Source organism: Schistocerca gregaria, chromosome 7 (genome assembly GCF_023897955.1).
Source record: "Schistocerca gregaria isolate iqSchGreg1 chromosome 7, iqSchGreg1.2, whole genome shotgun sequence".
Taxonomy (NCBI): domain Eukaryota; kingdom Metazoa; phylum Arthropoda; class Insecta; order Orthoptera; family Acrididae; genus Schistocerca; species Schistocerca gregaria.
The window spans coordinates 272,035,778-272,053,554 of NC_064926.1; the positions used below are offsets into that span (position 1 = coordinate 272,035,778).

At 39.5% G+C, this 17,777-nt stretch overlaps 1 protein-coding gene across 1 annotated transcript in view; it reads left to right on the plus strand.

The window, feature by feature from the left end:
- LOC126281971 (nose resistant to fluoxetine protein 6-like) overlaps window positions 1–17,777 on the plus strand; it is a 316,561-nt gene that overhangs the window by 15,583 nt on the left and 283,201 nt on the right. The window contains exon 2 of the mRNA XM_049981346.1: window positions 15,350–15,733. Within this exon, the coding sequence (XP_049837303.1) occupies window positions 15,505–15,733 (229 nt within the window). The 5' untranslated portion in view covers window positions 15,350–15,504. The remainder of the gene's footprint in view (window positions 1–15,349; window positions 15,734–17,777) is intronic.

A 17,777-nucleotide genomic window follows, 5' to 3' on the forward strand; every position in this document is an offset into this window, starting at 1 on the left:
CTGGCCGGCACACCGGACCTCGACACTAGCCGGGCGGATTCGTGCCGGGGACCGGGACGCCTTCCCACCCGGAAAGCGGTGCGTTACACCCCACACCTACCGGACGCGAATATTTGTTGTTAGTGGAAACATATTTCAGACTTTTGTCCACTGAACACGCTATGCATAACTGCGCAGCTTTTGTGATATGGATACTTACGAGGAGTATGCAAGTGGTTGTTTCAACGATTACGTTGCATGCTGAGATTTCCACGATATATAAACATTGAACATGGGAGCATCCAGTTTCGGCGAAACTTCCGGCAGAATGACCAACCTCGTGGGATGATCACCATCAACTGCACCATTTATTATAATTTCCCCATTTGTCAGGAATAATAGAATAAATAAAAGGATGTGAGCCCATATTCCTCGCTGATATGTGGTAAATGGAAATAAATCTCGTGGATCTGGATTTGAAGTTTGTACGCATATCGGTAAGATACATGTTAGTAATTGTAAATGAAAACAGATTCAGGGTGTTGGAGATATAAGTGCAGTAGTACCTTAATATGTACCCATTTTAGTGTGTTAGTTGTACTTTCTCTACATCTTAAGTCTTCCTGCAAACACATCACTTCATTTACGACCTGATATTTTCTGCACAGTCGTAACTGCGCCACTACGTGGACTACGCCTGTCAGTAGAGACTAACCGTTTTGTGTCCATGCATCCACACATCAACAAAGTGAAAATAAGTATATTAATGGCTTGCTCTTGCCACATGTTCTTGGAGGCACTAACCAATCTAAAAAGTTAACTATAATTATAAGTTGGTAACTGAGGTAAATATTCAATTAATGTTGTCCAGTACACTGTGCTCAGTCGCCAGTAGATATATCTGCACTTATACTCTCACTTCTTTTGAGTCATCAATCTTCTGACTGGTTTGATGCAGCCTGCCATGAATTCGCCTTCTGTGCCAATCTTTTTTCGTCTCGAATTAGCAATTGCAACCTACGTCTTCAGTTATTTGCTAGACGTTTATGAATCTCTGTCTTCTCTATAGTTTTTACCCTCTACAACTCCCTCTACTTTACTGCTTCACCTATAGCTTTACTGAGAGGGTAATGTTTTTATAAAATTCAAAAAACATCTAAAATTATTAGTATATATGTGAAGTTAGCTCTAGGTATATATGTGAAATTAACTCTTAGTAATCTTCAGGCTTGAGTCTCTGCATAGCTCCTGTGTTAGTATTGTGTGTCACATTAGCCCTTTAGCAAACATCACAAGATTTTAATCGATCTGTAACCTTCCTCAATGCATTATTCAAAACTTTGACTAGATTTGCTATTTTATCATGACACTTTTTCGCTCCACACTTATTTCTACTTCAAACTGTGATGGCCAACAATCTTCACTACCATTTCCTTATGAACTACACCTTTAAAGATTTTGTAATACTTTGTTATTTGTGGACAGTCATCACTCCCAAATTTGACCTTCACTGGTTTCCACAGATCGTCTTCGTTTTACTAGCAGTCGGCAGACTTTAAGGTCTAGAAAAGCGCACTTTAGACGCCTAAAAAAGGCTCTTTCAGTACCTCTTTTAGGCCATATACAACCTAAAATAGGCCCTAAAAAGTATTATGCACAAAGATTGAGCATAATGTAAAATACACAGTGTCGACTTATGGGCATATTATCATTCATTAAAAACAAGGAAAATGAAAATATTCGCAGTTTCAAAACACAGCAAACATATATTATTTTAATGTTTAAATTCATTCCACACATTTTTAGTTTTTCCAAGATAAAAATACAGTGTATAACACTTGTAGCCACATGTTGAAATACATACAATAAGAAATTTAATAAATGCCGGATAAACCCGTGATTTAAAACATTCAGATCATAGTTGGCTTCATAATAAGTAAACAACATCTTTTTTTGGTTTTGCACTCGGTGGCTCAGATGGATAGAGCGTCTACCATGTAAGCAGGAGATCTCAAGTTCGAGTCTCGATCGGGGCACACATTTTCAGCTGTCCCCATTGATGTATATCAACAAAATATGTCAGCAGCTAAGGATTTCAGTTTAATTATCATTTCATTCTAGAGAAGCTCCACGGCCATCAGTGGTATCTGTTTTTTTCGGGAACAGATACAATCTTCATATGTTTATGAAAGAATCTGCTTCACAAATGCCCTTCTGTAGAAAGTTACGAGAAAAAGATTCACAATTCCAGAATGGCAGGATAAATTAAGGAGCATAAAAACATAACACTGAACCTCCTGTTGCATACTAAGCAGACTATAATTTTTCCTCCTGTCGTACAGTTCGGAAACTCTAGCAGCCACATTCTAATTTGTTTTTCCAAATACAGCCTTTAGCCCTCCCACCATCGATTTTTGTAAGCAATTCCAACCTTCCGAAAATACAAGAATTTTATGTTAAATAAAATAAATATGTACCTTTTAGAAATTTAAAGCTGAAATAGGCAAAAATAGGTGTTAACGTCGAAACAGGCTGTTTTCGGTCCTATAATATTAACAGTTGCCAGTTCAATTTAATACATAAGTAGAATTTATTTGCAACTGTGAACTCAGGAAAAGGTTAGATTTCAAGCTAAACATTCGCAGTATTGTTGTTAGTTTTCGTCCTATGTACTGAAATAATTTCGGAACCTATTCTCGAAATTGTGAGAGAAAAATCTTCCCCCACCTCTTTCTCTCTGAACAGTATTAACCTGGTATTAGTTATCGTTCTGATCGCATTGTTGTCATTTCCACTGTTCCTACTATTGTCATTCTGATGGAACTTCTGATTGTCTTGCCAGTGGTCTTCGTCAATTACTTTTTCTAAAAATGAAGAAAAAATTCGATGGTTACTATCCACATACCTCTTGGAATTTTCTAGACATTTCTTCCAGAGTTTCCATATAATTTCGGAATCACTACTCTGGTTCCTTAAGTGAACTGGCTTTCTATACCGTGACTCGCAAATTCTTTCTTACTCATTCGGCCTTTATCTTCGAACATTGTAATCATTATAAATTCACTCCAAAGACTGTATTGTATTTGCTCGGACTAATATTCCTCGAAAATCTTTTGTCTAAATTCACCGAAGGTCATTGCATCAGTGATCAGGTTAATTCCCCATCATTTAGCATCTCCTGCTAAACCACTAATCACAATATATATTTTTTCATGAGGAAATAACATTTCACAGTTCTTTATAAAGCCAACAGGAGATAATCCACTGTGTTTTCGATAAGGTTCGAATTTTTCTTCACCCTCAAGTACCTTATTATATCGTGTTCTGTCTATGACATAAGTACTATTACACTTGGTCTTTCTTACTACATCACTAACTTTCTCCTGAATACTGGAACTATTGCTACAACACTTTTGTTCACAATGTTCTGATTTATTCTCTAGAATTTTCTCAGTCTCTGGAATAGTTTTTCTCATTTGAAACATCTGTTCTTCATTTACTTTAATCAATACTTTCTTTACCTGGGAAACCTTTTCCTCAACCTTCGATTCCACCATAGGTTCGAACTGGGCTTGTATTTTCTCTACTTCAGTTTCAAATCTATCATCAATGTTAACAATTTCTGCCTGAATTGTTCTAACAGTTTCATTTACATTTTTCTTTACATTAATGAGTTATGCAGATAGGGAACCTATTTTGTTCTTTACTTTTTCTAACTTATAGATATTATTTTCCATTCGTTCACTCAGTTTTTTACTATCTTTAGCCTATTCCACACTAATTTAATTTGATTCTCAAGTTTCTCGTTTATAGTTTTAGTGTTTATAGACTGTGTTTGCATTGGTTCACTCATAATTTTTTTTGGTGCTATTAGCTGCGTATTCACACTCTATAGCAATGCATACAAATCTATCGATAGTTGCCTGTTTTGCTCAGTGCTATTTTCTACTCCTTTGTCTTCATCCTCTGAATCTACTTTTTCCTTCTTAATTAGAGATGGGCTTAACAGTATAAAACTTTCATCCCCAAAATCCATATTCTCTAACTTTTTATCTAATAGCAAAACTGATAGTGGAATCTGTGATGATACACCTGGCTGAAACAAGCGACAGTGAATCTGAAGGCACGACGCCAGAATATCTTTCAATTTAGGTAAGTGTCGTCGATGCAAAAAGTTGACTTGATGTAAATGTTTGTATATTCATTTCAGTTATAGAGGACATACTGCGAATGTTTTTCCCTTACAGTAGACGTCTGATAAATGTATCACAAGTCCTGGCGATTAGTTTACTCGTCAGTAATTGTCAATTAAAATAAGATTGTCAATTCTGCGTTAATTAACAACAGTTTTTCCTAAAAACCTGCATCGAATGTCGTTACAATCGGTTATAATCTTATTGCATTTGGTTTACTTGTACATTCGAAATTTGACTCCTTTTTTCATATAGGGATTTACTGGTTGGTTCGTAGTAAGGGTAATGCAGTTCATAAAATGACAAAACGTTGTGGTGCTTCTGTATAGACTGTATATATAAACAGTGCAGTAACATCAGAACAGTCCCAGCAGCTATTCTGATTCTCCGAGAAGAGCATAGAAATCTATTACATTTGAAGAATTTTACAAAAAATTAAAAAGTAGAATGATATTACCTTAGTATGACAGAGAATGGTATCCGATGGCTAGAGAAATACAGCGTAATGTGCGTGATGAAACTGATTATTCTGGCCAGTCACTTCAGTGCACTGTCTTCTCCGCCCACTTGGTTTTTAATTCAGTAACTGTAATGACGGACGAAATTTGTAACACAGGACGGGTACATTGCAGTAGTAAGAACGAGGCTTTTGCGTACCAAGCACGTATTGTGTGCTCAGAAAAATAGTCTTACATCAAATTTAGATAAAACTTGGGTTCACAAAACTTTCCGGACAAATATTTTGCTCGACTTCAGTGAAAATATTGGCTTCAGAATAACAATTACTTTTTCGTAGCGTATATTAGCGTTTTGAGTAATGGATGCAATGAGGAAGGATATGTATTAGCAGCCAGTAAAATATTTTCGGAAGTAGGGAATATTCTCGGTCGTATTAAATCGAGCCGTTCGAACAAAACTCTTGGCGACGGTTTAAAATGACTCGCGCGCTGCTGGGCACGGAATATAGCGGAAGTAATTTGACTCTGAACGTGATACGATACAATAATGATGTCTGAAATGTTACCAAAAATAATTTTGTAGTTTTCTTAACAACTTTATCGCGGGACATTTCTTCGCAGTCCTACAGAACGAAAATTCACCAGCGACTACAGTTTTCGCTACGCAGGCGGCACGGTTTCACACCTCTTATATTATTGTGTTTTTTATCTCAGAATATTTTTATGTTTCCGAAATAAAAGACGCAGCATATGCATCCGTAAACTTTGAGGATCTTCATTTTTTTTTCAGTCCAATTACATTAGTGATTCTGTTACTGCCACAGATTGAAGTAAAAAATTATTTTCTTCCAAAATTTTTTTGTAACGTTATTTTTTATTTTTTTCCTAGCAGCTAGTAAGAATTTTCTTTCGGAAAGTACTCCATCATTAGACTAAAAACAGAGTTGCCCAATATTTTTTTAAATTTTTACGAATAATTGAAATTATCACTATAAAAATAACTGGCAGTGCTGTAAGACGGCGAGATGGCCTTAAAGCTTTATTTTCGTGCTGACCACTATAGAAGTTCTTTTCCTAAGATTTTTCTAGCTGTTAGAAAAAAACGCAGTAAAAATGGAGTAATACTGTATGTAGGACCTTTGTGTACCAAGTTCATTAAGTGATTTGTCTAATGGATTTATGGTCGCCAGACTACCTAGGCAAGGAAATGGCTAAGTTTCACAAAAACAGAGGAAATAAATTTGACCTGCTTTCCTGCTGTTCCATAGTATAGCTTCACAAATAAATATAAATTTGAGGTTATAGTTCTCAGAAAGACACAAGAATCATTTAGCTGGGACCCAACAATCATATGTAGTTTTGATCTAGAAAGACCACGAATTTTTAATCATTACTATAAAAAAAATTGGCCAGGATGATTTCTGTTTTTGTGTAACCAACAAATTAAATAATTAATAGGACAATACACAGATTTAAATTTATTAAGACACTTTGTTTACGTTTTTCTCTTAACAAATGATCTGTCAAAAGGTAAAGGTAGGGAGGGTGTGGTCACTCTAGATTGTCATTTTCTGCCCCTATAGTTGAGTGGTGAGCGTGCCGGATTGCCGTCCTACGGGCCCGGGTTCAATTCCCTGATGGGTCGGAGATGTTCTCCACTCAAGGACTGGGTGTTGTGTTGTCTCCATCATTATTTCATCCCCATCCGGCGTGCAGGTCGCCCAATGTGGCGTCGAATGTAATAAGACCTGCACCAAGGCGGCTGGACCTGCCCCGCAACGGGCCTCCCGGCCAATGACGCCAAACGCTCATGTCCATATTGTCATTCAGTATTTTTATGCAACCCTACTTCAGTGTTATTGAATTTCATAATTCTTTGTACTCTACTGAATTTTACTCATAACTGAAAGAATTTTATCTGTACTCTACTGTAAACGTATTTACTCACTTTCAGTTTTTATTCAAACATGAAAATTATTGCTTGCAGATACTGAATAAAGCACTTCATTTTTTTACCCGGAATAATCAAACACCAGGAAACCCTTTGTAGATGAATGATTAGGAATAAATAACAGGGTGAACCAAATTTTATGTTTTAACACAATAATTATTCAAGAAAAGTTGATTTTGAATTACTGGTTCACACTTCTACAATTCTAATTGTAGCGTTCACAACCTGTTGGCTGTAGGTGTTCCGTATGGCGGTAGTAATGGCAGCTAAGGTGCCCATGGTTAGGCGAACACGTTTCTTGAAGTAGGGGGTAATTAATTCTCCTTGGAGACGTTTTAACGTCCATTATCTAGCCTAACAACTTGTACCAAAGCCGTAATTATTCAGCAGTCGTCATCCGAGGCTACTGTTAACAATTTCCAGGCACGGCATCGCCTGTTCCGTCAAGAGTTTTGCCTCTTTCACTGCTGTCTACCGACTATGTCTTCGCGTTCCCGATTGTTCTACAGGTACTGCGCCAAAACCCAAGCCATCTTTTACGCTTCCCTAAATAATTTCCGTGCAGTACAGAAGTACTCCATCTCTTACATAACACATACCCTACAAATTGTCCTTAAGCGTGTACTAATTTATACAAATGATAGCTTGCACAAATATACAAAAATACACGCACAAACATTTTCATTTCATTAATCCATGACAAAATATTATTTATTAAAGTGTACATTTCACATATTTCTTTACATACGTTACAAATGTACATTAGCAGTGCACTCTGACATCACACATTTCATACTTTTCAAATAGTGTCTGCATTTCACACTTAGATGACGACAAATTTTAAATGCAAAAAAAAAATAATAATTTAGTTGCATGATTGAATAGCGTTATAATGGGGTGAAGGAGATGTACAAAGAGAGAGGGGAAGAGAAGGTGGGGAAACAAAGAAAATGGGAAAGGAGATGGACAGACAGAGGTGGCAGAATGAGGTAGTAGTGTGTGTGTGAGTGAGAGAGAGAGAGAGAGAGAGAGAGAGAGAGAGAGAGAGAGAGAGAGAGAGAGAGAGAGAGAGAGACAGGGTTGGGGGGGGGGGGGGGGGGGTGAGAAGATGAGGACACAGAAGGTGAGGAACAGATGTGTGCAATATATATATGTGTCGAACACCTTCGGTAGGCGCTAGGGGGCAAAGGCTAGTCACAAATTAAACGTCGTGCCTCAGTTTTCGTTAATACACTTTGAATGAAAACTTTCTTCCTTCTGTTTTCTCGAAAAATTGCATTTATGATACGGTGGCTGTGTATAAAATACAAGCTGATTTTTGCAAAGAAGGAAACAGCAACCATTCACCGATAACAATGCTATTTATTTACACAAATAGCCCTACTACCTGTTTCGATGCCACAGTTACGTGCTTAGAGTCCTGTTCTCGTTTTCACTACATTTGTTGTTGTTTACAGTAGTTGTTGGGAAGAAAACAGGAAACAACTGATGTAAAAAACAACATATACAATGTAAGTGTAAACAGCCACCTGAAAGTGAACTTATCGGTTATAAACTCGTAACGGTGCTATCAACAGTGTTATTGACAGTAGCTGGTTGCTGTTTTCTTCGTTGCAAAAATCAACTTGTAAAAACGTTTTCATTGGCACATAGAACAAGTCAGCTTCCTGGTATGGGTCTTAGAACGTTCTCAATGAAGTATTTATTTTATAATTTCTGTCATTATTCTTTACAGTGATGTGGTGAGCGGTATAATTCTGTAGAATCTGAATAGCTTTTAAATGTTTTGAACACAAATTAGTTGTGTGCAAACAGAGCTGCATTGTTTCTTTCATTCTCCTGGCAAATGTGAGATTTTTCCAGTTCCACTCTTCAAATGTGTATGTCGTATAGGTCAGAAAGTAATTCAGCTTCGTCGTTTTACAGAGGCCTACATAAAACTACGAAGCTTTTTTGGACGTATTACTTTCTGACAGTACCATATTACTATGTTGGCTCGATGTGATTACCTGGTATAAGACATTGTGGTCGATAACAGGAATAAATATAAACAGCCTTTCCTGGATCACTGCGAATATTGCTGTGACTATATCGTAACTCGTGACGTTCGTATGGATACATCTGCATGCTTATAACATTTCTCTGTGATCTATTTAACATTCAGTGACACATGTTTTTAATTCCCAGGGGAGCACAAGGGCATGCAACTCTTTTCTGTTCACTCAGTCTTGTGAAAGCAAGACAACTTCTTTGCGGCCTTGAAAATCACGATCAAACGAAAGTGGTTGGCTCATTTTGTAGTTTTCTGAGGCCACGCCCTACACAGTACATTTTCCTTGTGTCGTTCAGTTGCAGATTTATCTACTCTTAGTGAGTTTGCGGTGTTCTTGTTCCATAGCCCCAGTTCGCATCATTTATTAGTAAACATGGCTTTTTTTCTGTATTCAGATGGTTCTTTACTGCCTATCACAGCTACAGAGTGACTGGGGATATCGGAATCGTAGGTGAAGACGCTGTCAGCAAAAGGGTTGACACTGAAGAGTGTAATATGCCTCTGTGCTGTGTTGACTACAATAGTGTTAATGTTAAAACTTTACAAAATTTTCGTTTGTCCATCAGAATAAATAAAAATGTAAACGTTCGTATCTTCAACACCATGTTCATGACCGACTGCTTTTAAATTTCGACATAACGTTGCATTCTAACATATATGAGATTTGTTGGAACAAAGTTTCCCTACTATTAAATTTAAAAATATATATATGTATTATATATATTAAAAAAGGAGGTACATAAAACCACACGCGTATTCCAATGCAGCGTTATGTTAAAATCTCAAAGCCTTCGGTCAAAAACTTTCGGGGATTTGGGATTAACGTTTACAGTTTCTGTATAAACGTAGATATTCGTTTCTTCCAAGTCTCGAAGCTCTGAAAGTTCTTCAAGCATTGTTTTGAAATTTTGACACACATTGCATTCGAATACTCACGTGTTTGTATAATGTACTGGAACGGCAGCTGGTATATAGTTAATACACATGTAATAAAAGGGGAAATATTATAAAAACGTAATTGTTGGTTGTTCAAAACCGTCTCCGATAGTTCGTGACCCATCGCTTTAAAATTTTGACACAATGTTGAATTCTAATATGGGCGTATTTTGAGGTACCTAATTTTTTAACATATGATGTATAGTATATGTAATTTTTTGAGATTTTTGTAACAATATTGCCACATTACTAAATTTATATAAATTTATGTGTCACATATATTTAAAAAATAAGTAAATAAAAACACGTGTTTATACCAATGGAACGTTGTACAAAAATTTCATAGCAGTCGGTCAAAATCAATCGGAGATTTCCAATTAGGAACATGTACATTTTGTATAAGTACAAACGTGGATGTTCGTTTCTTCAAAATCTCAAACTGTGAAAGTCCTTCACAGATTGCTTTGAAATTTTGAAATAACGTTGAATTCTAAGACGGATGTGTTTTTAGGTGCCTAATTTTTTAACATATGGGTATTTTAATACATATAGTATGTAACTATATAATATGTAATCTATAAAGAAAAAATATTGTTACCAAAGATCTCAAAATTTTACACGTTATTGCAGTAAACGTTAAGAGATGTTAGCAAACAGGGAAGTTGTATTTATGACTTACTGGTTTATAATTAGAATATTACTACAAAATTTGAATTTTCAGTAACAATAAACAACGCCCAAGGACAGAGAGAGGGCGGAAGAGGAGATGTACAGAGGGATGGGAGGAAATGGACGTAGAAAAAAGGAAGGAGAAGATGGACAGAACTGTGGTAGGAGGTGATGGACTGAGAGAAGATGAAAGAGACAGAGAGGGCAGGAGGATATGAAAAGAGGGAGGAGAAGGAGAAGAAGATGGACAGAGAATGGGGGAAGGAGGAGGAGATGGACAAAGAAAGGAGGAGGGGAGGCGGACAGAGAAAGGGGGAAAAATGAGATTAGGACATGTATCCAATTCCCACACATCTTAGAAACGTATGCTTTCTCTTCTTTTTCTTTTACATTTAAGCAGACTGAGGCACAACAAAGCGTGTCGACGTATGCTAGCATTTGCATAAAATGTTCATATTAGATGGAGCAAGTGCAGTTAGAAAAACAAGGTTAACAGTTTGTACTTGCAGTACACTTTTGCAGATCGATAAATTATTCATTGGCTTTCTGTCTAGCGGTACAGTTATTCTTCTTACGGCAGGAATTAGGGTTTATTTTGAAATATGTGCGACGAAATAATATAAATATTGCAGGAAACTTCGACTTCATATCAGTTTTTAAGAAACATTCAAAATTAAGCTACATCCAGGCCACGCAATTTACCATTTTTCAACAAACACAACCTGACCAGTTCTTAGTGCCATAACTCAAAAATTGAACTCCTCACTTCACAGCAAAGTGACCAGCGATATAACACCTTGCAAAGTGGCTGATATATGCTTCAGTTACGTATCAATTTTTTACATGCAGAGAAAGTTATATTTTGCCCGCCGAAGTGGCCGAGTGATTCTAGGCGCTACAGTCTGCAACTGCGAGACCGTTACGGTCGCAGGTTCGAATCCTGCCTCGGGTATGGATGTGTGTGTTGTCCTTAGGTTAGTTAGGTTTAAGTATTTCTAAGTGCTAGGGGACTGATGACGTCAGCAGTTAAGTTCCCTAGTGCTCAGAGCCATTTGAACCATTTTGAAAGTTATATTACTTGATTGTGCATGAAAAAACATCTTACATCTTATTTTTCAGAACAATTATGGATACACTGAATACAATTACAATTATTATAAACATCAATGACTTCAAATGCAATTACATATATGTAACACCTCAAAGTCAAGAAAACTACGCACAACGATGGAATTATCCGAACAGGGCCTAAATCGGTAGATGTGACATAGATGTACAGACAAATGGTTCAAATGGCTCTGAGCACTATGGGACTTAACATCTACGGTCATCAGTCCCCTTGAACTTAGAACTACTTAAACCTAACTAACCTAAGGACAGCACACAACACCCAGTCATCACGAAGCAGTGTACAGACAAATAAATGGTTACAATTTCAGAAGAATTGGATGATTTATTCTACAGAAATTGAGCAAGTCAGTAATGCATTGGTCCTTCTCTGGCGCTTATGCAAGCAGTTATTCAGCTTAGCGTTGATCAATATACTTGTTGTGTGTCCTCCTGAGAGAAATTGTGTCCAATTGGTGCGTTTGATCGTCAAAATCCTGAGCTGGTTCTCAGTTCAGCAGAGATCTGGCGACCTTGCTGGCCAAAGCAGGGCTTGACAAGCACGAAGACAAGAAGCAGAAACTCTCGCTGTGCGCCGAAGGTCATTATCTTGCTGAAATGAGAGTCGACGTACCACTGTGTTGTAAGGGTGCCACGGCTGACTACTGAAGGGGTAATGCCGTGAAATGAACTGCCACCTGAGACCATCGTTCCTGGTAGTTGGGCTGTATGACTGGTGACAGTCGGCCTGGTAACTCACCACTGTCTAGGGCGTCTCGAGTCACTTCTTCGGTCTCCCGTCTCACTGACTGGAGTAGAATTACTTTCATTGTGAGAACTGCTTCAAACCGAGCACCGATGACCAGTGAAGACGTGTCTGGGGACGCTCCGGACAGCAGTGGAATATCATTTGTCGTCCCCAATACGACTCGACAACCAGGACTGCTGGTCTGTGGTGCCATTTCTTTTCACAGCAGGACCCCTTTCTTTGTCATCCGTGGCACCCTTACAGTACAGCGGTACATCGACGATATTCTACAACCCGTTTTGTTGTCCTTCATGGCGAGCAATCCTGGGCTTACATTTCACCAAGATAACGCTCACCCTCACACAGCGAGAGTTGCTAGTGCTTGTCTTTGCGCTTTCCAAACCTTAGTTTGATCTGGAAGGTCGCTGGACCTCTCCCAAATCGAGAACGTTAAGAGAATTATGGGCAGGGCCCTCCAACCAACTCGGGATTTTGATGATATAACGTGCCAGTTGAACAGAATATGGCACAATATCCCTCAGGAGGGCATCCAACAACTGTATCAGTCAATGCCAAGCAGAATAATTGTTTGCATAAGGACCAGAGGTGCACCAACTCCTACCCCAAACAACCCAACCGCCAACCTGGACCAACTCATTATTAACTTGCTCAGTTTATGGAGCTTTCTCTTGAATAAACCAACCAATTTTTCTGAAATTGTTTGTATACGTACGTCATATACGCTGAAGCGCCAAAGAAACTGGTATAGGCATGCGTTTTCAAATACAGATATATGTAAAAAGGCAGAGTACGGCTCTGCTGTCAGCAATGCCTATATGAGACATCAAGTATTCTGGTGCAGTTGTTAGGTCTGTTACTGCTGTTACAATGGCTCATTATCAAGATTTAAGTGAGTTTGAACGTGGTGTTGTAGTCGGAGCATGAGGGACGGAGCATAGAATCTCCGAGGTAGTGATGAGGTCGGGATTTTCCCGGACGAACATTTCACGAGTGTATCGTGAATATCAGTAATCTGGTAAAACATCAAAACTCAAACATCGCTGCGGCCGGAAAAAAGATCCTGCAAGAACGGGACTAGCGACGACTGAAGAGAATCATTCAACATGACAGCAGTGCAAAAAGTGCGAACCATTCAACGAAACATCATCGATGTTGGCTTTCGGAGCCGAAGGGCCTCTCATGTACCCTTGATGACAGCACGACACAAAGCTTTACGCCTCGCTTGGGCACATCAACACCGACACTAAAATGCTCATGACTTGAAACGTTGCCTGGTAGGACGAATCTTGTTTCAAACTGTATCGAGCGGATGGACGTCTACGGGTATGGAGACAACCTCACGATTCCAAGGGCCCTGCATGTCAGCAGGAGACTGTTCAAGCTGGCGCAGGCTGTGTAATGGTATGGGGCTTGTGCATCTGGAATGATATGGTGATATGGGATCCCTGATACGTCTAGATACGACTCTGACTGCTGACACGTGTGTAAGCATCTTGTCTGATCACCTGCATCCATTTATGTCCATTGTGCCTTCCGACGGACTTGGGTTATTCCAGCAGGAGAAAACGACACCCAACACGTCCAGAATTGCTACAGAATGGCTCCAGGAACAATCTTCTGTATTTATACACTTCCGCTGTCCACCGAACTCCGCAGACATGAAGATTATTGAGCGTATCTGGGATGCTATTCAACGTGCTGTTCAGAAGACATCTCCAACTCCCCGTACTCTTACGGATTTATGGGAAGCCGTGCAGTACGCATGGTGTCAGTTGCCTCTAGGATTTTTACCGTCCACGCTGCCCTCCAATGCTAAATTTGTGATCCCTTGATGCCTCAGGACCGATCCCTTCTTCTAGTCAAGTTGTATCGCAAATTTCTCTTCTCCCCAATTTTATTCAATACCTCCTCATTAGTTGTGTGATCTACCCATCTAATCTTCAGCATTCTTCTGTAGCACAACATTTTGAAAGCTTCTGTTCTCTTCTTGTCCAAACTAGTTATCGTCCATGTTTCGCTTCCATACATGGCTACACTCCATACAAATACTCTCCGAAAAGATTTCCTGGCACTTAAATCTATACTTGATGTTAACAAATTTCTCTTCTTCAGAAACGCTTTCCTTGCCATTGCCAGTCTACATTTTATATCCTCTCTACTTCAACCATCATCCGTTATTTTTCTCCCCAAATAGCAAAACTCCTTTACTACTTTAAGTGTCTCATTCGCTAATCTAATTCCCTCAGCATCATCCGAGTTAACTCGAGTTCCATTACCCTCGTTTTACTTTTGTTGATGTTCATCTTATATCCTCCTTTCAAGAAAATGTCCATTCTGTCAACTGCTCTTCCAAGTCCTTTGCTGTCCCTGACAGAATTAGAATGTCATCGGCGAACCTTTAAGTTTTTATTATTCTCCATGGATTTAATAGCTACTCTGAATTTTTCTTTCGTTTCCTTTATTGCTTGCTCAATATACAGATTGAATGTCTTCGGGGAGAGACTACAACCCTGTCTCACTCCCTTCCCAACCACTGCTTCCCTTTGATGCCCCTCGACTCTTATAACTGCCATCTGGTTTCTGTACAAATTGTAAATAGCCTTTCGCTCCCTGTATTTTACCCCTGCCACCTTCAGAATTTGAAAGAGAATATTCCAGTCAACATTGTCAAAAGCTTTCTCTAAGTTTACAAATTCTAGAAACGTAGGTTTGCCTTTTCTTAATCTAGCTTCTAAGATAAGTCGTAGGGTCAGTATTGCCTCACGTGTTCAAACATTTCTACGGAATCCAAACTGATCTTCCCCGAGATCGGCTTCTACCAGTTCTTCCATTCGCCTGTAAAGAACTATAAACACGCATGTAAAGCTATTTTAGTTATGTTGCCAAAATAACGGTCAACACTAAATTACAATTTGTATTCTGGTGGATTGTTTTGTAAATATAACATTGCATCATAGTCTACAACACGTGGTGAAAGAAGTTGCACTGACCAGTTCCTATTCAGGAGAAACATACAGCGACAATAAGTGCGTGTAGACTTATATAAATATCTATCTCGTTGCTAGTTTTTCAGCGATTCCTCTATCCTACGTGCGTAGCCCACGTTTGTTTTGAGAACCAGCAGCAGGAATGAAGCCGAGTAGCGAAACATGCTTTACCCTCGACAGTAATCGTCCCAGATGCGCGTCGTGGCGCAAGAGACGCGTCACGTGACAGTGTTGTCTGCTTTTCCAGGCTGATACCCCGCTCCCCGGGTCGAGAAGCACGTGAGCGGCGCCTAGGGCGGCCAACAGGCTGCGACGGTGCGTCAAACAAGGTCGCGCCCGCCCCTATCCAAGCTGTCCGCGGCGGCTCGCGCCAGCAAGCCAGCAGACCAGTCTTCGGTCGCCATGAAGCGGAGATGGTCCGCCTGCGTGCTGCTGCTGCTGCTGTTGGTAGACGCAGCCATGGCGACGGACTGCGACGACACAGCAGCGCAGACTGCGCTGGGCCTCGAACGTGCGGTGCGCAGGAACCTCAGCAAGGGCAGCGGGCAAGCGGCCGAGCCGACAGCGCCGCGCTGGGACGCCGTCGGCTCACGAGCTCTCTTCGCGACGCAGGGCGACCACGATGGCGAAGGTTTGTGCCGGCGGGCGCACTGTGGCCCTCTGCATTACCAAATGGCAGCCTACTCTAAATGTAGGACATTGTAAATTAATGCAGGCGTAGATACAAAATTGGCGGCTCAGCCGTTGCGCATTTGCTAGCGTCACTCACAAAGTCGCGCACAACCTCCCACACATCGTTTCGCCATATGAAATACCCGTGTTTTAGTTTAACTTGCGGCCCAAAAACCTGTGACTCTTATACGGTCCACTGAGAACCTCTTAACATTGCTTCAGTTCACTAAAACAACAACGATCCAGTTGTTATAAAAGCTTTATTCGAGCATAGCCCATCATCAGAATATCTGATACAAAGTTATAAGCGATTTATGTCTTTCTCGGTGTGTTCCACTGATGAATTCTTCTCGCAGAAGATGATGGGTACGAAACTCATTGAAACGTGTCGGCAAGACTACGCCACCACTCGGCTGATAACCCGAGAAGCATTCATCAGAAACAAAGTTGATACTAAGTTATATTTTCAGAAGGTGTTGCCCCAAGCTTGTCATGATTATCGATTTGAGCTGCTGATGAAATCCTTATTTAAAAAAATGGTTCAAATGGCTCTGAGCACTATGGGACTTAACTTCTGAGGTCATCAGCCCTCTAGAACGTAGAACTACTTAAACCTAACTACCTTAAGGACATCACACACATCCATGATCGAGGCAGGATTCGAACCTGCGACCGTAGCGGTCGCGCGGCTCCATACTGTAGCGCCTAGAACCGCTCGGCCGCTGCGGCCGGCTAAATCCTTATTTAAACAACCAGCTTCAGTCCACTGACTATCATCAGGTTCTTAAAAATCATTTACAGCATCGTATTAAGCGAATATAAAATCAGTGACGTCAGGTAACAAAACTGTGAACTTGTCACTGTTGTCGTATCACAATATAAGTTGCAACATCAATATACAAACTGGTGGTACGTGTTGCGACCAGAGGGAAGTAATTTCGTCTGGCCAATCCTGCCATTACTGTGGTTTCTTTGATTGCTCTGGGAGAAGGCCCATCAAAATATAACTCATGTATTATTAGTTCCCTTTATTACATAAATGTATAATAGATTTACTTAGTATTGACACATTTCTTTGCCAACTGTCATTGATTGTGAAAGTACCACTCGAGACACCACGCAACAATCTGTTCTTTTGAGGTACAATGTTCAACAATGACAGTATGCACCCGCTCACAGCTTTAATGCCGATTGCTCATGTAACACTAAAGAGGGCATTTTATAGCAGAATTTATATATATCAATGTTTTTACATTACGATGTGACTACAGTGAAACGTTCATAGTTTTAGTATCTGACGTCAATGATTTTATATTCGCCTAATATGCATTAAGTGATGTTGGTGAGTAATGATGATCAGTCAACAGGATAAAAAATAAAGTTTTATCAGCAGCCCAAGGCGATAATCATGACAGTTTTCAAATTTGATACTAAGTTGTTACCATGTGCTTCGCCACAGATTCGCTGTGTGTTGTTTGTGATCCTGATTTGTAGGCGATCCTCAGGTTCGCCATGTAGTTTATTTTTCTTAGGTTACCAAGCAGAGGTACAATGTTCAACAACGACAGTATGCACCCGCTCACAGCTTTAATGCCGATTGCTCATGTAACACTAAAGAGGGCATTTTATAGCAGATTTTATATATAGCAATGTTTTTACATTACGATGTGACTACAGTGAAACGTTCATAGTTTTAGTATCTGACGTCAATGATTTTATATTCGCCTAATATGCATTAAGTGATGTTGGTGAGTAATGATGATCAGTCAACAGGATAAAAAATAAAGATTTTATCAGCAGCCCAAACCGATAATCATGACAGTTTTCAAATTTGATGCTAAGTTGTTACCATGTGCTTCGCCACAGATTCGCTGTGTGTTGTTTGTGATCCTGATTTACAGTTAAATGGAGATGTTAGCTTGTAACATCTGATTATAATGTCACACAGCACCTGAATGTGTTCTGTTTATGATTGAAACTGGTAATGTAACAAACTGACTAGT